The sequence below is a fragment of the Alosa alosa genome, chromosome 8 (assembly GCF_017589495.1).
Source record: "Alosa alosa isolate M-15738 ecotype Scorff River chromosome 8, AALO_Geno_1.1, whole genome shotgun sequence".
Lineage (NCBI taxonomy): Eukaryota > Metazoa > Chordata > Actinopteri > Clupeiformes > Clupeidae > Alosa > Alosa alosa.
In genome coordinates, this window is record NC_063196.1 from 24,839,190 (window position 1) to 24,864,840 (window position 25,651).

The following is a 25,651-nucleotide window of genomic DNA, read 5'->3' on the forward strand; positions in this document are numbered from 1 at the left end:
ATACCAGAGTTTAATTCATAACACATTCATTAACATGCACCTCTTACTGCCGTTTCTGTTACATGTATCCATTTATATTGCATTGTTATCTATTGCTATTGCATGGTTAATATAATTAATAATTAGATTAGTTATTATTAGTTAATTAATTAAAATAATAAGAATTAGAATATACACACACATGCCAGCAGGAACATAATTAATTCATTACACAAGAAGCCAATCCATCCATTTTATTTCTTCCAAACCAGCACAAAGTTTTGAAATGAGTGACATATACAGTGTAAAATAATTTACATGGCATGCCTTGCTACCTTCCACAAAACATTCAGTCACCAAATTAGTCTCCCATTTTTTTCAAGTATTTTTTTTTTTTATCATCGTTGCCTACAACTATGTGTACAAAGCATATCTGTTCAGTTAAACACTTTTCAAAAATGCTACACCTTCCCATCCAGTTAATCTCAACCATTCATCAGGAGTTTAAGATCATTCTCCTCAAGTGTTGGAATTAGCACATACAGAAGACCGAGTGTTACACCATATCAGAATGGAAAATGTGATGTCTCCTTGCATGAACAGATGAGCGAAAACAAAAAGAAACAGAAACGTGCATCTCATTGACAAATAAACCTCATATCTAGCATGGGAAGATAATGAGAAGTACATGTACTTAACAGATTCATCTGTGTTGAAATCGGTTGACTTCACAACTGTACACAAACACATCTGACATGATACGCGACCTATACTGCACTTGACTATACTCTATTAACATATACAAACTCATTCCCTTCTGTAGCCCACAGCCATTCTGAAACACAGCACCTCTATCCCCCTTTACAAACACGACAGTAACAAATCTTCTCAATACAAAGAAATGCTCAGCAACATCTACATAACTTATATACAGCAATGGGAGTAAAATGTCCTTAGTATAAATTAAAAAAAATTACAAACCAGCACTGCATGATACGCCATTTCATTTTACCCCCACCCTGCACTACAATAAATGTGTGCAAGTTTCTCAGGAAAACATTAACATTAAAAGATGGGATCTTTCAAAATATTGCACAAACAAAAATAACACAAAAGAATTTATGAGCGTGTTCCATTTTGGCTTCTCAACTCCATAACATTTTTTTTGTCATTCTCAAAACAGTCATGCTTCCATTTAATGCACACCAAAGACACATTTTCCTGGCATTACATCTATATGACACCATCATTGCCTTCATACACATAATGAATGCATGAATTACCTTAAGAAAATTTAAACAAGCTCTTGTGGTTTAATTAACAGACAAGTAAGAGCTGAATCATTTAACTCAATGACTGCTCTATGAGATTGAAAAGTAGAGGAGGGGTTAGACCAAAAGAGCAAAACGGTACAAGAGCGACAAAGAGAGGAAACAGTCACCTGGTCCCATCTAACAGCATTAAGCTTTGGCACACAGACTTTTTTAGGTTTGGAGGTATTAAAGAGCAAAAATGTAAAAATAACTGTACTAATAACTGAATCATATATTGCAATCTAGACTTCATATGCGGATGGCAACAATTATATCCATACAAAAAAACACACAAAGAGAAAGACAAACAACACACACACACACACAGTGGAGTTATGGTATACAAACCAGAAAACCCACTGTGCAAAAGCAGGCCAATCAGGTCACCTGCTCATAATACTGAAACCTTTCATGGTTATCACACCATGTCAGTTCAAACCTGCTCGCAGTAACCAGCAGGCTACCACATCTCATAGCACAATGCCAGTCCACTTGACTTACTCAACAAATATGCAATCAGATTATAAGATCCTTCATAGAGGCTTCATGCACTTGACTCAACACCTCCACTGAACATAAGGCTACTATGTCTCTAGTTGTCAGTCAGTGTACTTGCACAAAGAAGCACTTATTTCAGGGTGTTGGACACATACAGCTTGTTGTTGTTTCTATGAGGGGTCTACATTGTAATGCATGAAGTTTATGACAAATTTGTTATAATTAAAAAAAAAACACACATGAAATGACATTTATGAGACATAGAAAAATATCCATTGTACCTTGCTTAAACCAGGCATTAGCTTTACCTGCACAACTCACTTCATAGAAGTGATGGGTCATGGCTAATAACGCGCCATTTTTTATTTTACTTTTGAGAATTTTGAATACTCAGATTTAGTGTGCCATTTTCAGTCTCAGTAACTGATGCCCAAAACAAAACATCTACAAAGGTGGTGTAAACAAGGTACAACAACATTGTTTGACACACCTACATAAATATATACAATTACAATGCTGATAGTGATGAACACAAAGTGTTATATAGGTTATAATAATTAGGAGAAATAATATTATCCAACATAGACGGGGGCACAAATGAACAAGTATTATGTAAAGGATATGGTGTGAAACAAAAAAAAAAAACAACAAAAATCACCCTGAAATGTGATTGCTGCAGTTTTTTTGCCTTTACCAAACCATACATACCAGAACATTTCATACATAGCTCATTCAGTCCCATTTTAAATCAAGTGATAATCTTTCATTTGACCGATCACAAAACGCGCCACCAGTGGAAAACCAATCAAATGACTAAAGGGGATTTATGACTTAGTTCAAGAGACAAACCCTCACTTACTCTGAGTTCAACAGATGTAGATATTTTGTGTAAATGTACTGTTCCTTACACACAATATCACTTACACAACTTACAGCAATTGATTTCAGTGCCCAGTAGTACCTCTATAGTCTGGAAAATCATGGCCATTTTCCAGAAAGCAAAAAGGTTTCAAGTATTACTGTTGCTTACTTTTAAAATTGGACAGACACAAGCACAAAACAAAAAGAACTCTGAGATGTGACCATTTCATCAAGAGAGTAAAGTTCATGTAAGGCAGTCTGTTCGGGGACAGGGGTGTCGTTTCTCTTAGCCTCTATAAACCAGGAGTGTTGGTTTGTATTACAACAGCAGAACACCGAGCTCCTTGTCTCCAGACGAGCAGACATCTCCTGCCAGTCTGAAGAGCCACTCTCTTCCTCCAGGGGGCGCCGTTTTCAGCTTCCCCTATTCTGGTGGAGGCTTTTCCAGAGCTCTTTGTGGTGGGCTTCCTCGGACACATTGTAACCGATTGCTAATCAAACTCAACTCAAGTTAAGAACTGTCCCACAACAGAAACTCTTCTTATAAAACCACAGAGAGAGGGAGACAAGCTGATCACTTCAGTCTCTGGGTGACGTTGGCCAGGGCCACTGCAAAAGCTTGCACAGCAGAGAACGGATACTGAAAGTCCAGTATGTAAGCGTTCCCATCAATCCTTCCAAATTGCATAACCTGTACAGAGACACAAAGTTGTATTAACAACAAAAAACTGAGTTTTACTCAGCTCTGCCTACTTTTTTACAAGATCCTTGCAGATGAAAACAGTATTTATTTTATTAAAATATCTTCTTTCAAATAAGAGTGTCTTACCTGTCTCCCCTCAAGCTCAATCTGAAAGTTCTTTGCCGACTCCTGAGTAACTCTCCCGCCAAAATCCAGCTGGTAGACCTGTGTGGCCTCGTTCCACAGTGGCTGCTTGTTGGCCATAACATAGACGAAGCCTTGGCTCCCCAGGCTGCGGTCCTCCTTTTCGTTGGCCTTGCGGCACTTAATCTCATCCAGCTCGCAGGCCCCTGCCCTCAGGCTCCTCTTGGTCTTCCAGCCCTTCTTGCTGTTCTGGCTCTGGTTCAGAAGTTCGTCGCCACTAATGAAGAGCTCTGGTTCGCTCTCCGAGCTGTCCTGGAACTCGTTCGTGGTGGCTTTGCTCAGCTTTTTCGCCTTCAATTGCTCCTTTTGGCCCTTGGGCTTCTTTTTGTCCCGCCCACCCAGCCTGGGACTCGAGATGAGGGAGTTGAAGTCGCCGAGGGCCCGGCCTCCATCTTTCTTGGACTTGCTGCCGCCTTCTGTGATGGCCGGAACGTTCGTCTCGTCGGCGCGACCGTTGTCCAGCCTCTTGCGACTCTTCTTGCCGAATTTGTCGGCTCGCTGCGGCACAGGGCTCTCGTTGAGCGACAGCACCTCCTGGAAACCTTCACCAGTCTCGGCAGAAGCCTCAGAGGATCCGAGGTGCCCTTGCAGGTCCGCGGTTTGGGATGGGGGTGGCGGTGGAGGAGGGGAGAGAACCTGCTTCTCCATTACCATATGAGAGGCTTTTGGAGGGAGGGTCCCTGCTGGGCTCGACATGGGTGGGCACGGGTTGTAGGTGCCCCATGGGTGCAAGGCAATGGGGGTCATGGGGACTCCTGCGCAAGAGTTTGCGCTAGGATACATCGGGGGTAGCGGGCAGCAGGCCAGACTGGCAAGATTTTGTGCATAGCCTGGCGACAACACCAGTGGTGGGTCTTGCTGGGAAAAGGGCACAGGGGCTACCACTTCTTTGGGGGAGCAAGGCCGTGGGGATGCCTGCATGGCCTGAAGCTGAGCCCCACTGTAACCTGTAGCTGTCGAGTAGGGCAAAGTGATCGGATATCCCCCTGCCAACTGGAAAGAGGCGGCATTTGGGGAGGTGGGAGACTTAGGGGAGAGAACGAAGGGCACCCGAGACACGTCAAGGTGTTGGGCAGGGCTGAGAATGAGGGGAGGTGGCTTATGCGGGCCCGGTGGGCCAGGCGAAGGAGCCAGTGTGGTGGTCCTCTCCTGTGGTATCCAGATCTCCTCGGTGGCCGACGGGTCCCACTGGTACGGGGGCGGGCGTTTGACAGTCAGCGTACCCACTTCGGTACCCACCGCCAGGTGCCTCAGTGACTGACTCAGTGCCTCGTCCTCCGTGAAGGCAGTGTTCACGTAGTCCGCCCTGTCTCGACCAACGCCACTCCCGCCACCCGTCGCACCACCACTGCTGCTACTCCCATCCAAACTCAGCAGGTTGTAAGACGACTGAGAAGGGAGGGGCGAGGCGCTGTTCGAATGCACTATGACGGTGCTGTGTGGCGCACCACTTCCTGTGGGCGGAAAGTCCTGTCGGATGATGGTGCCGCCAGCAATTCCGTTGCTACTACCGGCGGCCCCACTCACGTTGTTGTTACTGCTGCACTGGCTACACGTGTAAAGCGCCGTGGGTACGCGTTGCTGGTAAGTGGCTGTGAGTGTGCTGCTAGCTTTTGCTTTGGTGGGGAGAGTGCGCTGAGGATCCAACATCTGGGACACTTTCAGTGCAGCCTCGCGGCTGTTCCGCCGCAAGGTGGCGTGGATGAGGCTGCTGTCGAGCCTCTGGCCTGGGGTCCGCCCTGAGTTTGTTTGATTCGCTGGATCTGGGTAAGGGGGTGGGTCTCCGCTTGGTATGGAGTATCTGGGCACAGTGAGGCGATTGAGGGTGGCGGATGCGTACGGGAGTTGCACTTTCTTGCTGTCGGCGGACGCGGCCGTAGCGGAGGAAGAAGTGACCCTGAGGGTGGCAGAGCTTCCTGGGCCCTGCAGAGTGTAAACATTTTGGTTGCACACGAGCCGCGTGCGCGGGCGGCAAACCTCCTCTACGTTTCCACTGCTGTCAAACGTTGTGATCCTCTCGTAGCCCAGCGGCGTTGGGTACTGCACCCCCTGGGCACCGGGAGGGTACAGCGTGAACTCCCCTTTCTTCAGGCACAAGTCCACTGGGGGCGGCGTTCCACTCACCCCCCCTGCCCCGCCAGAGACGGCCGACCCGGCAGCCGAGGCGGCCGAGGCAGCAGCTGCAGCCGCCGCGACTGCGGCCGCCACCGTCCCCGGGTAAGGGGGAGGCGGGTTCATTTTGCTGAGCTCTAAGGGAGCACTGAAGACCACAGCATCACCTTCAGCCAGCTGAGGAGTGGAGCGTGTGGGTTTGATCTTCAACAGGTGCTCGTGCTCCACTCGTTCGACAGCCGCGTGGTCACTGGGAGAGTGAGGCACCTGTAGCATCGCCTGTTGGAGCTGAAGGAGTGGACCGGGAGACTGGCCCTGAGGTAGGGGGTTAGGTGGGATCTGGATCTGAATGGGGTGCTGCTGCAGCTGCTGCTGTTGTTGTTGCTGAAGCTGCTGTTGCTGCATCTGTTGGTGTTGCTGCTGCTGCTGCTGTTGTAGCTGCTGCTGAATCTGTTGCTGTTGTTGTAGCTGCTGCTGCTGCTGTTGCTGCATCTGTTGATGTTGCTGTTGCAGTTGCTGTTGCTGCATTTGTTGTTGTAGCTGCTGCTGGAGTTGTTGCTGCTGAATCTGCTGCTGATGTTGCTGCAGTTGTTGCTGCTGCATCTGTTGATGCTGTTGTAGTTGTTGTTGATGCTGTTGCAGCTGCTGTAATTGCTGTATCTGTTGTTGCTGTTGTATTTGCTGCTGTTGTTGCATTTGATGGAGATGCTGCTGCATTTGTTGATGCTGAAGCATCTGATGTTGGTGTTGCTGTTGCTGCTGAAGTTGCTGCTGTAATTGTTGATGTTGTTGCTGCTGCTGTTGTTGCTGCTGTTGTTGTTGCTGTTGTAGCTGCTGAAGTTGTTGAATTTGATGCGGTTGAAGCTGTTGTTGTTGCTGTTGTAGCTGCTGAAGTTGTTGAATTTGATGCGGTTGAAGCTGGTGGTGGTGCTGCTGCTGTTGTTGCTGTTGTTGTTGTTGCTGCTGTTGTTGTTGTTGCTGCTGCTGCTGATGAGACAGCGCTGGACCGACCAGAAGCCTTCCGACCTCCAGCCCCCCAAAGATCACCTGACCAGGGCTGGAGTATCTGGTGGGAACAGTGTACTGAGCCGTCAGCACAGAATCCTGGCCTTGATCAGATGCTGCTGCTGCCGCCGCCACTGCTGCTGCAGTGGCCATAGGATTGGTCAGGATGTCCAACTGGACATTCTGATTGGCTAAGAGTGACTGAACCAGCCCAATGCTTTGGGTTGGAGACATGGCTTGAGCAGGGCTGTGAATGGGGGCAATGGGGATATTAACAGTGCAAGGAGGGTTGTCGTCAGCCACTCCTGAGGGCCCGGTAACAGGGAGGTCATCCTCATCCTCGCTGAAGACGTTGGGGCTGAACACTGGCAGATTGATGTAGTCCATGGAGATCTTTCTCACCTCAGGCAGGTAGATGGTCATTTGACGAGGTTGAAGATGAAGCAGGCTTGTCTTGTAGATGACTGTGGACCAGGACAGGGTGGCAAAACCACAAAGAAGAAAATACATTGTTATGATTCCCAACAAAGGCAACTGATATACTGAAGATTCATGACATAACGGACGGAATCACTCTTTGGTTGGAATTTTACCTGCGCCAAGATTTGTTGGCAAGAAAGTGGCAAGCCCAACAATTTTGAACTTGGTTCCCCATATATTAGATGTCACCTGAGCAAGGTAATTATGCTGAAGAAACAAATAAATCACCAGTTATTAACAGTCAAAAACACTTCCAAACAAATATTTTGGTATTGCTCTTTAACCACACCTCAGTAACCACAATGAAATCTTTCTTTAAGCTGAGACACTGCGATGTAACAAAGTCCATTCACAGCTACAGGTACCTGTGTGATGTCATCAAGTGGAAACTCTCTGCGGGTCAGGCTCGGAGAACCAATGGAGGGTTTCCGGATTGGTAACCGTGGTGATCGTGATATTTCCTGTGTGGCACGGGAGAGCTTTGGGGACTTTCGGGGATCTATATTGATCCTGTTGGTAAAGGGACACACTAAGTCTCTACAGAGAAGGTAGTAGACGGAAAAAGAGGTTGAAATCAAGGTGCAACAGGCATGCAGAATACCTACTTGTACTACTTACGACATAAAAGTTCAACATACGTAGGACAACAAACAACATAACATAATTTGAAATTAAATAGCAAAATGAAGGTTGGAAAAGGTTTTAAGACACAGAAAATCACAATTGCTTTTCCCCGATTTGCAATTAATGCACAATTGCATGATTTTAGCTTGTTCTTCACACTGCCTTTAAAAAGAAAATGTGAAAATGTGAAAAAAGAGCACAAGTGTGAGTAAACAGGCAGGAGACTTTAGTACCGCGGTAGTTTGGGTGACTTGCTTCCCCTGGATATCTTTGGTGATTTCTTGCCCACCCAGTCATCACTAAGCTCAATGTCACTGGAGTCGGAACAGTTGCAGCTGTCAATCATGGAGGAGATCAAAGTGTTTCCATAGACTTCATCTGAATGAAAGAACACAGAGCCAAAGTCAAACCACTGCCATGGTAAAGATAGCAACTCAACCTTGATTCGTTTTCATCGATATATTTCCATGATATTATTCTTATCATAGTCACCTAGACTAATCTTACCCATTTAAAGATAACTAATTAAATCACTAGATTAAAAATTGGAATTTCATTGCACAAGTGGATAAGGAATAAAAACAAATAGTGAAGCATTCCTACTTTATTCTGACCTCTCTTGCACCCATGTTCCACACAACACCCACCGGTCTTCCCATCGGTCTTGGGGTCCATGATGACGAATTCCGGACGGAGCTTGCTGATCCTGCGGCCCTTGAGGATGGGCACGAGGCCGCCTAGATACTCCAGGTAGAGGGTGTAGCAGGGTCCCCCCACCTCGGGGTTGTCCTCCGTGCGCTTCATGGTGCAGTGCAGGCGCTCGTTCCCGGACGTGGGGTAGCTGACAAAGTCCCGCATGTTGTTGGGATCGGGAATGGGGGGCTGAGTGGACACACATCATGAGTCATGTGAACTTCAGACTGATCAAGTGCAGAGAAAAGTGAACTCAATTGCTGCATTACTGAATAAATCCCATTAGATTATCCTTCGTTAAAATATATTAATATATAGCTGAATGAGGGTGTTCCATGGAAGTCCTTTAGAAGATTTCTTTTGCAATTATTTTGCAACGTCATATAAATGAATGAAGGAAGCAGGAAGAGGATGTAACCAGTGACAGATAGATACACCACTGCCATCCCTCTCAGGCACACGTACCTTGATGGTGGGTGCAAAGGCGGTGGTGACGTAGGTTCCGAGGCGGGAGGGCATGGTGAGCTTGGCCACGTCCTTCTCCTCACGCACGGCGCTGGCGATGCCCTGCTGGCACAGCAGCTGCAGGCTGGCCACACGGTGCTCCACACGCACCACGTACAGCGCCGGCCCACACGCCAGGAACAGGCGCGAGTCACGGTGGCCCCAGCACAGCGTGGTGATGGGGCGCTGAGCGCAAACAAACAACAACACATACACATAAACACACAAACATATACATTACATACATCATTTTATAACAAGTTTAAGCCTCGAATCATACACACAACACACACAATTATATTTAACATTTATTCTAATCAAAACTGATCAAAGCTATACAAATTTTGCATTGCTTTTAGGCAATTTACAACCACTTACAAAGTGATAAGCTCACACACACCATTGCACAATTAATCCTATCCAAGCGAACCACTAGGTATTACTAATGGCTATGACAGTCTTCAGTGACACACATGAGACTCATTCACCTGTGCAGGTGTGTCCAGGGTGTAGACGTGCTCCCCGCGGACGTTGTAGAATTTTACGGTGGCGTTCCTTGCCGAGGGAGCGCAGGCGGGGTCAGAAGACACTACGTGTCTCTCCATCCCAGCCACAGCCAGCAGGTCACCTTGAGAGCACCACTGTACCACGACATCTGCAAGGGAGCACACACACACACACACACACACACACACACACTCAGTTGTATAACACTCATAACACAGGGTTTCTGACGATTTCACAAAGTCATGTTTGAAATGAAAAAGACTGATAAATGTGTACTGCAATAAATTCTACCCATGTTTCAAACTTTGAATCAGTCAGTTCTATGTTGATCTCCATTTTTAGACCACAAATGTTAGTGCAGGAGTTCTCACCTTTTAGCCCTGAGCGGATGTGTATGGGGGAGAGGTCGTCATAGTTATTCATCAGGTTGATGTCTCCCGAGGTGAAGCAGACTGTTAGCAGCGGCCGCAGGCTGTGCACTACACAAAGAACAAGACCAGGAACCATTACATTGCTTTACATTTTGCTGACGCATTTTTAACCAAAGCGACTAACAACATGGTAAACAGTTTAAGTTTTAAAGCAATTCTCTCAACAATACCAAACACCTCAGCCAGAGCAACGGCAAAAAGACGGTGGAAATATATATTTTTTTTTAACCTGAAGATTTTAAAACCATTAGCAGGACATTGGTCATTACCATCCAAATTACCCACCCAAACCCAAACCAAAATCCCATTCCCATAACTCTAGGAACCGGTCATGTGATTGCCCAGCAGCATTGCTAAAAAGTTTTATGCTATGTGTAATCAAATCATGTATTCTTAAGAGGAAAAGTCATCCATGCTTTCTCATGAAGTGCTTTAGTCACCAGCAGTTTGCCACACCTCAACATTGCAAAATGTTATACAAAGAAAAATAAATTACTGTAACTCTTAACTCATACTCAGAGCTCCAACTCTAACCTTGGGCTTTCGTTGCTTAGATTAACCATGTCCACTCGGATCATGCTTCATAGTCAGGAGACTTACTCACAGATAACAGCAAAACCTCATCATACTTTATCAAATTCCCTAGAATTGTGTACACTCCCTGTCTGACAGAAACATTTAATTGTCAGGTTACAGGACTCTGTTTGAGCAATCTGACACATTGCACATTGGGGGGGGGGGACGACTTTCTCTTCTCAGGCTCTTGCTCTTCTCTGTAAGACAGACGACATCAGGTGTTTTTCTATGGGGAATCGCCCCCTACGCAGGAGAATGTAAAGAGCATCCACACCCCCCAAACACACACACACACACACACACACACACACACGTGAGACACACCCCCCACACACACAAAAGAATATGCCAAACTATAAGAAAACCATCCTGCAAATCACATTGCCTATTCATACCACCCTCTGACTTCACATGAAAAGAGGGGTGCCAAGGCCAAGTTAAACTAACTATTAAGGTGGAGGAGGAGAGACATAAACCTTCTATTTATTTGCTAATGTATGGATTATGTAGCCATAGTAACAGGGAATGATACTTTTTGGAGAAGTTTATGGAACCTGTACCTAAAGTGCTGGTGCTGGCAACCCTGGTCTCAGTCTTCTGCCAGTCATCCATCCTGATTACAGCACCACAACACCGGACTCTCAAGCACACTTCACCCAAAAAGACAAGGATGCACATACAGTCTTGATTTCCTTTTAAGAAGGGAGGGGGATGATACTTTTTGGAGTAGTTTATGGAATCAGTAGCTGAAGTAATGGCAAAGAGCATGTGGTGACGCAAGCCCAGCATGATGGCCGTGACGTTCAGTGGCGTAACAAACCAATGGTGGGCCAAGGTGCGAGAGTGCTACGCGGGCCCCATACCAACATACTTTAGCCCAGGATGAATTAGCTCTGATTCATGCGATACACATTAAGGGTGACTTCAATTGTTTATGCAAAGGGTCTGAGGCACCGAAGTAGTTACAGATTACAATTTCAAATAAAAAAAAAAAAAAAACCACACGACTACATAGGATCCATTACATGTGAAAACATTAAAAATAATTTTATTAACAGCCTGCAGGCCAGGGTAATCTAATATTACTGCATTATCATCAACTCGCATGGAATTATGGGAACACTTAATGCGCTCAATGCGCCTCTTCAACCCTCTGCTGAAACTGCAAGCGTAGATTGCTTGCTTATAAACTCGCACTGCGCAGAAACAAAACTTAAATGTAGCCCAACTTATTTAACCGTGCAGGAACCAAATAAAATCATTCAAATGCATACACTCCCCAATATGCGTGAATTAGGCCATTAGAAGAAGGCCATCTTACGAGCCTTTCGTTGTGCAAAATCGTCAACGATGTTCCCAATATTTAATGCTCTGGCTCTCGTATTTTCAATGGACAGGATACCTCTCCTGCCCCATGCTGCTCCTTAGGTAGGTCTTAATAAGTTTGAGTTTGGAAAAAGATCGCTCAGCTGTTGCCACAGTCACAGGCAATGTCAGAAACAACATGAGAGCAGTACACACTTCCCGAATGTGGATGTTACACTGTCATAATCTACCACCAGCATTTTGGCAAGTTGAAAAATAGATGACTTCTGTGAAATCTCTGCTTTAAAGCAAGACCTGAATGAGAGGAGTTGTGTTGGGAATGTCGGTGCAATGTCCCTGCTATAATGGTCTGACAAACGTCTTGCCTTTTCAAGCAGTTCATCACCTGCGAGTTGAAGGGTCATAGGACATAAAGACTCAAACACATGACAAGTTTCCCGCATACTTGCAAATCTTTGGGAGAGCTGACTGATTATGATGTCCAGAGTTGCATTAAATATCTGCACTTTGAAGTATCTCTCTTTTGGTCAGAACGATGACTGAAATGTGCAGCCACCATCCATTCAAAAAATCACAACAAATCACTTAGCCTACCCAGAAATCCTTGCTGCATCTCAGCAGAAAGAAAGATACTCTGGCGAAACAGTATGACGACAAAGAAAGATGGTAATTTGATTTAGACGTTTTTATTTGATAGTTTGATTCTTAATGGTGAAGTTCTAAAAAAAAAAAAAAAAAAAAGGAGGCAGGGCGGGGGTAGCGACGGGCCCCGGGAGGTCACGGGCCCTGGTGCGACTGCACTTGCTGCACCTACTATAGTTACGCCACTGGTGACGTTCATGATTCTGGCTACTACCAGCTGGCCAACAGCAGGGACCTTTTAGTGGCGGTCACCTAAACGCCACATGTGTACTTTTGTCCTGCTTTTCATGCCTCACCTATTCAGGCAGCTTTTACCACCTCCGTTCAAACCAGCAGAGCTATAAGAGCTAGTCAGGATGACCTCGTATTGTCTTTTTGTGCGGAGTTTACACAAATACACACACAATCCCAAGTCTACGAGTTCAGACTCACTCACACACACACACGCTTCAAAGCGGCACTTCTAACGCTCATCCTACTTCCAGACTCAATATGCATGCAGTACAATATAGTATAGTATAAGTATAAGTATATGTATATATTCTTTTGATCCCGTGAGGGAAATTTGGTCTCTGCATTTATCCCAATCCGTGAATTAGTGAAACACACGCAGCACACGGTGTACACACAGTGAGGTGAAGCACACACTAATCCCGGTGCAGTGAGCTACCTGCAACAACAGCGGCGCTCGGGGGGCAGTCAGGGGTTAGGTGCCTTGCTCAAGGGCACTTCAGCCGTGGCCTATAAGTCGGGGTTCGAACCGGCCACCCTCCGGTTACAAGTCCGAAGTGCTAACCAGTAGGCCACGGCTGCCCAGTACGCTGATGGTGCAGGGGAGGCAGTTCAGAACACAGCAATAGTACCAAAAACTAGCAAGGAGTGCCAGATGGGCACCGCCCAGGCTCCATCTGCGCTGACCACGAGACAGGGCCGGCGAGTGGGAAATCAGAACAGCTGGATAAAGCTTTCGCAGTACTCTGGCCCCAGGGGAGCATCACTCTGCTCCAGATTAACTCGGTGGCATCAGCAGCGGCAGCAGTGCTTATTTTAGGAGGGGGGTGTCTAGGATGGATTAAGGGGGCAAGGTCAAAGGATAGGGGACGTGGGGACGTGTGTGTGTGTGTGTGTGTGTGTGTGTGTGTGTGTGTGTGTGTGTGTGTGTGTGTGTGTGGAGGGGGGTGTTATGGGTCCATTGTAATTATGAGTGCTCCTGGTTGTGGCTGGTTGTGCGTAGGCCTGATCCTAACAATGAAGTGAAGCTGGTCTGAACACTCTAGAATGCACAGTTGTTGGACGCTGGAACGCTGTGTCTTGGATGGAATCAGAACTCACTAACCTCTTCAAAATGGAAAAGTGCTATTTAGGGGACAGGCCTCAGGCACTGTGAGACTATTCTTAAGATGCTTTCAGGACTTTGAGTAGTTCCGTCTACAAGGCCGGCCAGATCCCTTTCCAGGAGGCATTGTGAATGAGAACCTCTAGAGAGGGCTTTAGGGGCTGAGAGTGGCTTCAACAACACGCTTAACGGATAACATGTTTCACTACAGCAGCCAATAAATGATTTGGAGTGAGAGAATGTCGATGAAAAACTTTGAAAAACTGCTTAATCAGTAATAACACGGGGGAAGAGAGAGAGAGAGAGAGAGAGAGAGAGAGAGCAGAAGGACCCTGGACAATGACGCTTACCCTGTGGGGGAGCATGGTCATCTGAATCGGTGTCGCTCTCGCTGCTATCCTCCACCAGGAAGTTGGGGTAGTTCCAGGCCATGCTCACGATGCCGTCTGATTCGTGGAGCAGGATGTGGGCCAGCATGCGGCCGTGGCAGTCCATCACGATCACCTGACCATCAGCTGTGCCAAACAGCACCTGCAGGGGGCAGCGTAGAGCAGGACGGATGAATCAGAGCCTGGATATGGGCCTAGGGCAGTGTTTTGGATATGGGCCTAGGGCAGTGTTTTTCAACCTTTTTTGGCCCACAGTACATTTTTTACATAAAAAAATCCCACACCACCAACCAAAATTACACACTGTAGCCTAATACAGCAAGTTTCTCCATTTGTTTACAGTTCAGAGTCTTTTTTTTCCCTTTTCAAGTAGGCTAGTCCTATTTATGTATCACAGTTTTATGTTTTTTCACCCATAGATATTAAAAAGCTAGATACGGCATTGTCCGTTGAGTTCTATTAAGTGGCATAGACTACATGATCACGGCCGTCATATTGCTGGGGACAAACACTTATGGGCAACATTTGCCAACAATCAGAGACACCTGTCTGATTTCCAATCAGAGACACCTGTCTGATGTCCAATCAGAGACACCTGTCTGATGTCCAATCAGAGACACCTGTCTGATGTCCAATCAGAGACACCTGTGTGATGTCCAATCAGAGACACCTGTTTCTCCATTGGCCTCCAGTGATTGTTGCCCCCACCATGATGGCAGCACCATTTACGTACCCTACGTTCTGGAGCCCAATGCGGTATCTCTAATATCTATTTTTCACTGCCACTTTTTGTGCGCATCACTTAATTAACAAGGTCATTATCGCACTACCTACTGCCACCCACTGACATGAAAGACTATTTATTTACTTAGCAAGTCACTACGTTGCAGGCACAGATGTTCAACAATGGCATAGCCTACTATTTGCAACAACTAAATAATACATGTTTTTGGACCGATGTGAAAGTGAAATTGGACACGGCACACCTAATGATCTCTCACGGTACACTGGTGTGCTGCGGAACGCGGTTGAAAATCACTGACCTACAGTATAATAAGTGTGTGCTCTCAGTGGCCTAGGGTATAATAAGTGTGTGCTCTCAGTGGCCTAGGGTATAATAAGTGTGTGCTCTCAGCGTATTACAATGAGATGTAGGAGGCCTGATTCATCATCAGAATTTATTCAAAAGGCAGACTCATTGTAGGCTTGTGAAATAGTGGAATAATGCATTTTATGAGGTAGCAAGTTCATTTTGCAGTACAAATATCGAAAGGAAAAGCAATTCAAGCTTTGGTCACATGTAGTAGTACTGTAGTACTTTGGTCACATGTAGTTTTTGTAGTCAAGATGACGGTATCAAATGAGAAATCTCAAATCCTAGTTATAGCTGCACTCATGTTTGATGTTATTACAGCTTAACTACATGGGCTGTAACAGCAATCACTGCTTACGGATACTGTGAACCTGGCACTCTTCCCCATGGCTTGTTTCTGGCACAGCTGTGCCCATTGTAGGTTTGTCAACCTTTAGCAATCAATCCCGCAGCAAGGAATTGTACGGAAGCGCAGGACCTTTGCTGACACTGTGGGAGGGTTTAAGAAAGCAACAGCTGATGAAACAGGGCTGTTGGGATGGCGGGGATGGGGTTGAGGGAGTTGATCTGACGGGATCCATTCTGACAGAATTCTGACAGAGAGATCAGAGGCCTGGCTGACACGTCTCACTGACTGACACAGACTCTGACTGGGGTGTGAGTGCAGTGTGGGTGTCCAACAGACACCACAAACACAACACACACCAGAGGCAGAATGAAGAAATCCAAGATAAGTGATAAAGCGAGGTTTGACATAGCGTTTTCTGGTCATCCTAGCTCAACTCGTTTCACTAACGCCAATCCAGGATGAGTAGGAGCGACTAGGACAGCCAGGTGTAAGTTATTCAGGATACATGCGTGTTCCCGTTTCTGCCCCAAAGAACTCACGGTTGGGAAAAAAAAGACGCGGAAAATAGCGTCATCCACACAAAGTGAACAACCGCTTTTGATATAGACTTAACAATTAAGTAAAGTTTTCCTTTTTTGAATGGGGAATCATGGCTATTTCTGTAAAACAGCAGGAGTAGGTGTGGTAGACCAACTGAATGCAAATCTATGTATGCGCCCACGTGTGAGTGCTTCCTTGTCTCGGCACGCACGCTTGCCAGCGCAAGACAGCGCTTGCCACTGCAAAGATGCACATAGTATGACTATATACACCTTTATATTGTCTTAATTACCGAATTAGTTGAAAACACCTTTGAAAAAATGCCCCTCCACTTCCAATCAACGACTACAGTAGGTTATTCATAAAACATCTATCAACAAAAGAAGCAAACAACAAGTATGTTAATAATTATAAGGCGACCATAATTAAAATAACCATATGGTATTAGGCAGACAATCTGTTGTGTTTTGCGAGTAAATAGGCTACATGTAGCAAATAGTATATAAATGGAATAAAGCTCTTAAAAAAATTCACATGGAAATCTGATTTGAATGACAGCTGGCTGAACCAGAGACTTTCTAATGAGGAGACACAGCACTCAAAAAATCCTCCATAGAAATGCATGGGGTTAGTTTGTAACGCCAATATGGCCGTTGTCTATACATATCCCACCCCTTCCTCGGCAAAACGTCGACATGTGAATACATTGAGCCAAACATATGGTGTGTTGTGAAGACATTGTGCCAATCATGTGTTTTCTTTTTTTTTTGCTAATCATGTGTTGTGAACTTGCCGCTGGAGCAAGGTTGGTGTAGTGAAGCCTTGCGCACGTGCATTTCTGCCGAATAGGATGCCCGATGAGTGCCCAAAAAGCGTTGCAATATGGCCGCCGAGTGGAGGGACTTGCCTAAAAGGACTTGGCTGAACCAATAAGACAACATAATTAACATTAGAATTAACTAAGCCTGGCTGTTAGCCTCGTCGGGACCAGGCTAGGTGCAGAGAATAAATCCACTTGGTAACTTATGTGCCATCTCTTTTGTGAAACCAAGTCAAGGCTAAATTCATCCAGGCTAACCAAAAAATCCCAGCTTAACCCTTTATCTAGGTTTTGTGAAATACCCCTCTGGCCAGACACACAACTAAAAACAACACACACTAGGCCAGCTGACACAACAAAAACACACACCAGGCCAGCAGACACAACAAAAACAAGACGCACCAGGCCACAGCAGGCCGGAACACAACCCTGAGAACATTCCAATTCTAAATACATGGTTGCTTCTGCCATTCCTTTATATGTGATAAAGGCGTCTGCCAAATCCCATAACCATAACCATAACTTCAGCAGTTTATTGCAAAACTATCCTAACCTAAAACTCTTCCCTGTTCCTCAAAATCAGATCTTCAGAAGGTTGAGCATCTTTTAAAGCATCTTTGCTACTACACACTGCAACACAATGGCTAATTCTAACATTGGAGTACTTCAACCATACATGTTTGAACTGGAATACAATTCTGAAGAAGATAAAGAGCGAATTTTACAAGGTCCCCTACAAGTTGGAGTGTGAAATTGGTAGGATAAAGTGGTTATTCCATTTCTTTCCCCTTCAGTAAAGTAACAGAAATGTAATAGTAAAACAGGCTGGCTTGACAACATAATTAAACAGCTAATTGTGATGCTGTGAATAATGTTCATGTAACATCTAGCAAGACTAAAAACATGATTATTATTGAATGGGGTCTTCAGTGGAGAGAAATGAAGGGGGGGGGGCAGTCTGCAGTTTAGCACCTGCCCAGGTAAACTCTAGTCTTACAGGCCTCCGCACTGCCTTACCTGCCCAGGTCAATTCTAGGCGGACAGGCCTCTGCACTGCCTTACGTGCCCAGGTAAACTCTAGCCTTACAGGCCTCCGCACTGCCTTACCTGCCCAGGTCAACTCTAGCCTTACAGGCCTCCGCACTGCCTTACCTGCCCAGGTCAACTCTAGGCGGACAGGCCTCTGCACTGCCTTACCTGCCCAGGTTAACTCTAGCCTTGGCCTCCGCACTGTCTTACCTGCTGGTCATCAGGGGTCCAGATGCCACAGGTGATCTGACTCTCCAAGTTGATCTCGGACGACCAGTGTCTCTGACCGCTGACAGAGCCCACCAGCACGAAGCCGTCGCGGTAGGAGATGAGCGCCTGTGTGCCATCATGTGACCACGTGAAGTCGCTGACCTACAAAAGATGAAGCGCAAAGAAAAGGCTATACTTAGAGGCATGGATGTCCGCCTTATGATGCGTACAGCGCGCTCACTACGAGGACGTGGCTTTGTGGTTATATTAGGAACCTCATTGGGAGCGTTCTCCGCAAAATGACAACATTCTCTATTCTGACATGGCACCACTGGAGAAGGCTTTTGATCAGCAGACTGCTCATAAAAGGCATCTTTCTTGGACTAATAAAACTTAAAGTTATTTTGGCATGCGAGGAACAAAAACTGCGGCTATATTTATCCACTTGCAGTGAAATGCAACCAACATTTTGCATGACATCCTTTTTGCAAATCTCCATGAGCTTTAACCTTTTCTCAAATATAAGGCCTATTTATAGATTTAACAACGCAAAATGAGACAGTCTGTTGGAATTTAAAGGGAGGAGAGACATGGGCGCTGAGAAGCCATAGCTCACTGTGACACCGTGAAGTCCTCCATGACCTCTCAGACCTCCATGTCACTCAGTCAAGCCAAAACAAATAAAGCAACATCAGAATAAAGGAATCAGATGTCTAATCCCTTGTTCATATTCTAACATGAAAAAATGAAAATGAGAAGAGTCCTAAGAGTCTAATGCGATTTGAGTGAGGACACTTTCTAGTAAGTCTTTTAAGTGCAAAAACAAAGAATTACAAGTATTTTAAAAGTGTTGTATAAATCTGTGTTAGTTGTACTACTTATACTTAAGCATTCCATAATCTAACATTACATATCACATACATTCCATTAGTGCTTACATAATCATAGTAGGCTTAGCCTCAACCTCATTTGAACCTATTCAATTCTAATTAACATAAATCCTTACAGAGCTATACATCATTTTTACTCCGCTGGGTGATAAATGGACTGACCGCTCAGAATCAATGTGTTACTTCCTTTTCGTGACACCACATTAAAATGGGGGGTGGGAGGGTGTTTTACCTGAGCTCCACGGTCGTTGACTAGCTCCACAGACCAGCGGCCTTCATACTGGATCCACACGAAGATGCCTCCATCAGTGTCGCAGGTGGCCAACTTCTGGAAGGGCTCGTTCCAGCGGACTAAAACCACCTGTTATGGCAACACACACACACACACACACACTTGGTTAGTTATGATCTTTAAAATCTCAAAATGACAACTGGATTCTTTAATAATAATAATAATAATAATAATAATAATAATAACAGTTGCAGTGAGAAAAAAAATCTTCAGGGGAAAAAACATAAAATGATAACATTTATGAAACATTAAAATAAAGCCATTTGATATTATTTAATGTCTTTATTTCACTGTATGTGTAGCAGTGCTGATGGTCGATTGTAGTAGAGCAGTAGATGTAGCAGTAACAGTAGCATGTTAATGGTCATCAGTAGCCCATCATACTAATGAGAGCAGTGATAGGCTAGTCTGCAACAGCACTGGGGGAACAGTGGACTTACAAGAACACTTCTCAACAAATCACTTTTGTCAATGAACAAAGTTTGCTATGAAAAAACGCAGGGGCCTCATCATTCACAAACTCCATGACCTCACCCACAGGCCCCCTGAGGGTGGGTAATGATATGTGGCAGATGTCCGCCAATGCCCGTGGCGCCAATGTCCGCCCTCACCATCCCCACACTCAACCAGTCCCTCTTACGTTGCCAAAACAAACCAGAACATAGAAACACACTAGGAGGCAACAACTGTCTGTAATGCTGTCATTCAGAGGCATTACTGTCTTCTGGGGGCTCATACAGTGTAATGGCTGAAGCAAGGTCCCCATCTCATTTCCACCGCACCAACTTCCCCTCTCACCATCGCTTCTCCAGTCTTCCACATCCTCATTCAACAGATTCTCTCTTCTCTACCCGTCTGTCCATCACACAACCTTTCCCTCAATCAGGGTGTGGTTGTCCCTACAGGTCTCCACGTCACAAAAGAAGCACCACACACTTGGGCCATGTGAGTTCGTCCTGCATCGTGCTGGAGTCTGACCTACGCCTGAGCCAAGGGGCCCTGTCACGTGGCGTTGAGAGGAAAGGGGTGGGGTGGACTTCAATGAGCAACTGGGGTTTTAGTTGGGGCTTAAAATGACCAGCAAGCCCTTGCTGTAGCTTAACTCCCTCCAAAGCACGGGGATTAGAAGAAGCCTCCGCACACTGCCAACGACTCAATCAGAGGCGTCACAGCCGCCACAGGCCCTGAGAGCGCGAGGGCTCAGCTGCGCTCCACCCGTGACGCCGCACCACAACAGTCTGACATGTGTGTGTGTGTGAGAGAGAGAGAGAGAGAGTGTGGGTGAGAGCAGGGCCGCGTTTGGGCATTGGGCAAAGGGGCTGCTGCCCCGGGCCCCGGCCACTAGGGGGCCCCGGCGCAGGACATTTAAAAAAGAAAACAAATGTCTTATTGTCACCTGTCTTTGCCCGTATCAATGCATGCTATCACAGACAACAATGGCTTCGCATGAGACAATTAGGAAGAATGAAAGCGGAGCTCGAAAAAAGAGAGAGCGGCAGCCAGACGTTCTCAGTAAGGCACGTGCACTGTGCGTATCATCAGGCTACTCAACAACGAGAGAGAATTGCCCCTGTGTGTGTGTATATTCACACCAAATAGGTCTAGGTTACCATAACTTCCCAACTCTGCACAGTATTCCATTAGGCTATTTACAATTTTCTGTAAAGTTTGTAAACGCGTTATCAAAATCAACTTAATGCAGAACTATGCACGCGTGCACCTTTTGTTTGAGCAGGAGCCTACATACGCATGCTACACAAGTTGTCGGCTAGCTTGTTGTTTTCTATTACTATCTATGCTGGTTATCAGCACATAATGTTATAAGCTAATACATTAACTCGAAACTCATCATGGATATAACACGCTTTTTTAAACAACGAAAACAGAAAGGATGGAGACAGCAAAGCGAGGAGTTATTTCAAATGGGCAAGCCGCAAGCACAAGGTAGGCAAGATTATCGTGCTTGTCAAAATGGCTAGCATTACCGCTGTTTAAAGCCATTTACGTGAATGTAGCCTTCTAACTTTAAGGTAACTTTAGCCTTTATAGGGCTATACAAAGTTATCCAAATAAATAGGTCGTTGTTAGGCGTTGTTGTTGTAAAGATATTGCATGTGGATGTCATTAGCCTACTATGTAGGCTACTTTTTAACTGACCAATGCAGGAACCTAACTGGGACAAATATTATCAAAGCGTTGAAAGTTAGGTGGGTGTGTGCGTACCATCGCATTTATTCCTGCAGGCGCCCTGTCCACTTTTTTTTAAAACGAGGATCAAAATAGTGATAAGTCCACGTCTAGGCATACTACTACCCCTGTCCCGACAACGTTACCGTTATCGGCTACAACACCCCCCTTGTTTGTATTTGATGTGGTTGGGCTGTGTGTGTGCGCTAGACTGCGTGTTTCAATGTATTTGACGTCGTGGCTGGCTAGGGCTGTGTGTTAACAATGTAAAGACAGCGTGTTACAATGCATCATGATGTGGTTGTGTGCGTGCGCGCCTAACTCTAGGCTACAATGTTTCATGAGTTCAGAGTTCGGGAGTTGCACATTTTAGGCCGACCTGGGTACCACTGGCAGTTTTTTTCAAGCCTTAGTTTAAAAAGTCATTGATGGTAATAATATAATATTTCATGGTTGATTTTTTTTTGTGCATTGCCCCATGTTTGTAGGCTACTTGTTTTTTGTATGTTGGTACAATTGTATATTGGTTATACAGTTCCACAATATAAATGCAAATTTCACTTTTACATTATCTGTCATAATTTAATTGCCTCTCTCTCTCTCTGTCTTATGTATATTGATAATAATAATAATAATAATAATAGTAATATATATTGAAAAAAAATGGGGAGGGGGGGGGGGGGTTGGGGAGGCCTCTGCCCCGGGCCCCAAATGAGCATGTCAGCTTTTGCCAACAGGATGGGTTGAAAAAGGGTCAATTTTACATTACAGCTTCGTACAACAACCTGTATCTCTAACACTATTATTCGGTTTTAATATTTCTATTTCACACCAAGGCATTCCAACATTTCCAACTCCCTGCACCCAACAATGACGATGCTTGTGGTGCTAATAAACTTAAAAAAAATACAATGCCAAAACTGCTCGGTTCTGTGAGCACAGATGCATCAAACAGGCTTTCATCAGCATTTGATTGTATTGTACAACACTGTTGCCTAAAGTATAGTATAAGTATATATACTTTTTTGATCCCGTGAGGGAAATTTGGTCTCTGCATTTAACCCAATCGGTGAATTAGTGAAACACAAACAGCACACAGTGAACACACAGTGAGGTGAAGCACACACTAATCCCGGCGCAGTGAGCTACAATGGCAGCGCTCGGGGAGCAGTGACGGGTTAGGTGCCTTGCTCAAGGGCACTTCAGCCGCAGCCCACTGGTCGGGGCTCGAACCGGCAACCCTCCGGTTACAAGTCCAGAGTGCTAACCAGTGGGCCACGGCTGCCCCGTGTGTGTGTGTGTGTGTGTGTGTGTGCGCTAACCAGTGGGCCACGGCTGCCCACAAAGGACAGTGCAAGGAAAAGGAGTGCAATTCATCTAGATTTACGGTTCCTTCCATACGCTATAATTTGACTGTGCTAAGGCAATCTCAGAGCTTCCATCTGTATTTATTTGATCACAAGCTCCACAAGGAAGACGCACAACACTACACACAGAGACAACAACGGAACCTCCTGCTAAAGAACACGTCTGTTTTCGGAACACAAAAGTTACAACACAGGGTGACGTAAAAGGTATATTTACTCCCCCCCACCCCCAAACCCCACTATCATAAATCATGAAGCGCTCAGGCTTTCCAACAATCCCCTCCCCCACACAAGCCAACATCCACACGGCCGCCCACACACAGACACAGACAATAGAAAGACAGCGCAAACGCTTCCTCCTGCGGCGTTGGACACACGTTTGGACAGGACAGAGAGGGATGGAGAGGGATGGAGTGCGATGGAGAGGGGCGAGAGAAAGAGTGAGAGTGAGTGAGAGAGAGAGACAGAGGGAGAGTGAGTGAGAGAGAGAGAGAGACAGAGACAGAGGGAGAGTGAGAGAGATAGAGAAAGAGAGAGACAGAGAGAGAGAGCGTGAGAGAGAGTGAGAGAGATAGAGAGTGAGAGAGAGCGTGAGCGAGAGAGCGAGAGAGAGAAAGAGAAAGAGAGCGCATGTAAAGGCTCACTCTGCATCGGATCAATCTTGTGATATCTGTTGTAGACCTGCCGAGGCCAGCAAGAAGGCCTCTCGCCTTCAGCAACCCCTGATCAATATTCAATTACCTGATCAATATTCAATTACCTATTATTACTTCCACAGCATTGCTCTGGCCTGTTGCTTCCTGAATCCCAAGAATGACCGGCGCTATTAAAGCTAAGGCCTAAATCCTCATGCCGCCGCACAGCTGCATGCATCTGGTACAGCAGGCCCCCTTCTGACAACTCCCAACAAAAGGTTAAAAAGGGTAAAGGACTTCAAGCATGACATCTCATCCTAAAGGGAAAACACCCAACCACGGCAGGCTAAATATAGGCTTGGCTGTGGCGGGATTAAAAAGCCGTCCTCACCAGACACCTTTAAGGGGCTCACAGCAGTCCCCAGTGACGAAGCGGTTCTTAGGATCCGGTATCACATGGACGGCCGCCAGACTAAAGAGCCTAGGGCATAAACCGCGGCCGGCAAATGGAGGGAGTGAAGCCAGGGACAGGCCAGGTAACGGACAGGACAGCAGTGTCCAGAATGGCCTGAAAAGATAGGACGATCCAAAGACGAATGGATCTGAAGGGTCTGTGGCTGTGTGATTTAGCACTGCGACGCTCAACATTACCTTCCGTATACACATCACACACACACACTTCTGACCAGACACACACACACACTTCTGACCAGAGCGTATATGTATACACACACACACACTTCTGACCAGGCGTATACACACACACACACTTCTGACCAGGCGTATACACACACACACACACTTCTGACCAGAGCGTATATGTATACACACACACACACTTCTGACCAGAGCGTATATGTATACACACACACACACTTCTGACCAGGCGTATACACACACACACACTGGGAGGCACAACATAACCTTTCGTATATGTACACACACACACTTCTGACCAGGCGTATACACACACACACACACACTTCTGACCAGGCGTATACACACACACACACTTCTGACCAGGCGTATACACACACACACTGGGAGGCACAACATAACCTTTCGTATATGTACACACACACACTTCTGACCAGAGCGTATACACACACACACTGGGAGGCACAACATAACCTTTCGTATATGTACACACACACACTTCTGACCAGGCGTATACACACACACACACTTCTGACCAGAGCGTATATGTATACACACACACACACACACACTGGGAGGCACAACATAACCTTTCGTATATGTACACACACACACACTTCTGACCAGAGCGTATATGTATACACACACACACACACACTGGGAGGCACAACATAACCTTTCGTATATGTACACACACACACACTTCTGACCAGAGCGTATACACACACACTGGGAGGCTCAACATTACCTTTTAGATAATGATAATCACATTATCACACACACACACACACTTCTGACCAGAGCGTATACACACACACACACTGGGAGGCTCAACATTACCTTTCCATTTGCACAACATTCAGACACAATGGGTTCATCACAACACGATATGTTCTTTAGAAACTCCTCTTTTCATGAAGGCCAGACTAACTTGAGACATGACAAGACTCGTACTACATGTAAGATTCCATCATTTCATGTCTTGAATTTCCCCTTGGGGATCAATAAAGTATCTATCTATCTATCAGAGTGTGTCTTTCTACCCAGCAGCACTACAATTATTGGACTAAACACAGTGGGGCAGGGGTCAACGAAGGACGATGTAGGAGACCAACAGGAGGGTTTTACCATTCGCTGCGTTTACCGATAGGCCTTTAAATCAGGCCTGGAACTCAATTAGTGAAATTTGCTGTTCTAGGACATGAGGGCTGATTTGCGAGCAGAGAACCGTCTGCTAAAGAGTGTGTGAGAAAGAGAGAGAAAGAAAGACCAGATAGAGACCAGATAGAGACAGAGGAAAAGGAACAGAGAGCTGTGTTTCTGTGTATGTGAGCCAGAGAGGAGGCAGACTCCATCAAACTCTTTATTAAATATCGACATTGACAATTCTCTCTCTTTCATCCATTCTAGACATCCTCTG

General features: G+C 45.7%; 1 protein-coding gene across 4 annotated transcripts in view; it reads right to left on the minus strand.

Annotated features, from left to right (window-relative positions):
• Positions 1 to 218: 218 nt before the first annotated feature.
• The window catches only part of tulp4a (TUB like protein 4a), a 34,493-nt gene continuing 9,060 nt past the window's right edge, over positions 219 to 25,651 (minus strand). Inside the window, exons 3-14 of one of the 4 annotated variants that reach the window (XM_048250210.1) lie at positions 19,326 to 19,454; positions 18,204 to 18,365; positions 14,124 to 14,304; positions 9,834 to 9,941; positions 9,444 to 9,610; positions 8,917 to 9,141; positions 8,406 to 8,640; positions 7,992 to 8,136; positions 7,500 to 7,671; positions 7,248 to 7,341; positions 3,481 to 7,118; positions 219 to 3,342 (exon numbers count right to left, since the gene is read on the minus strand). In XM_048250210.1, the coding sequence (XP_048106167.1) occupies positions 3,226 to 3,342; positions 3,481 to 7,118; positions 7,248 to 7,341; positions 7,500 to 7,671; positions 7,992 to 8,136; positions 8,406 to 8,640; positions 8,917 to 9,141; positions 9,444 to 9,610; positions 9,834 to 9,941; positions 14,124 to 14,304; positions 18,204 to 18,365; positions 19,326 to 19,454 (5,373 nt within the window). In that variant the 3' untranslated portion in view covers positions 219 to 3,225. Of the gene's footprint in view, positions 3,343 to 3,480; positions 7,119 to 7,247; positions 7,342 to 7,499; positions 7,672 to 7,991; positions 8,137 to 8,372; positions 8,641 to 8,916; positions 9,142 to 9,443; positions 9,611 to 9,833; positions 9,942 to 14,123; positions 14,305 to 18,203; positions 18,366 to 19,325; positions 19,455 to 25,651 lie in introns of all 4 variants that reach the window. The other 3 variants (XM_048250208.1, XM_048250211.1, XM_048250209.1) reach the window with 3 other exon arrangements.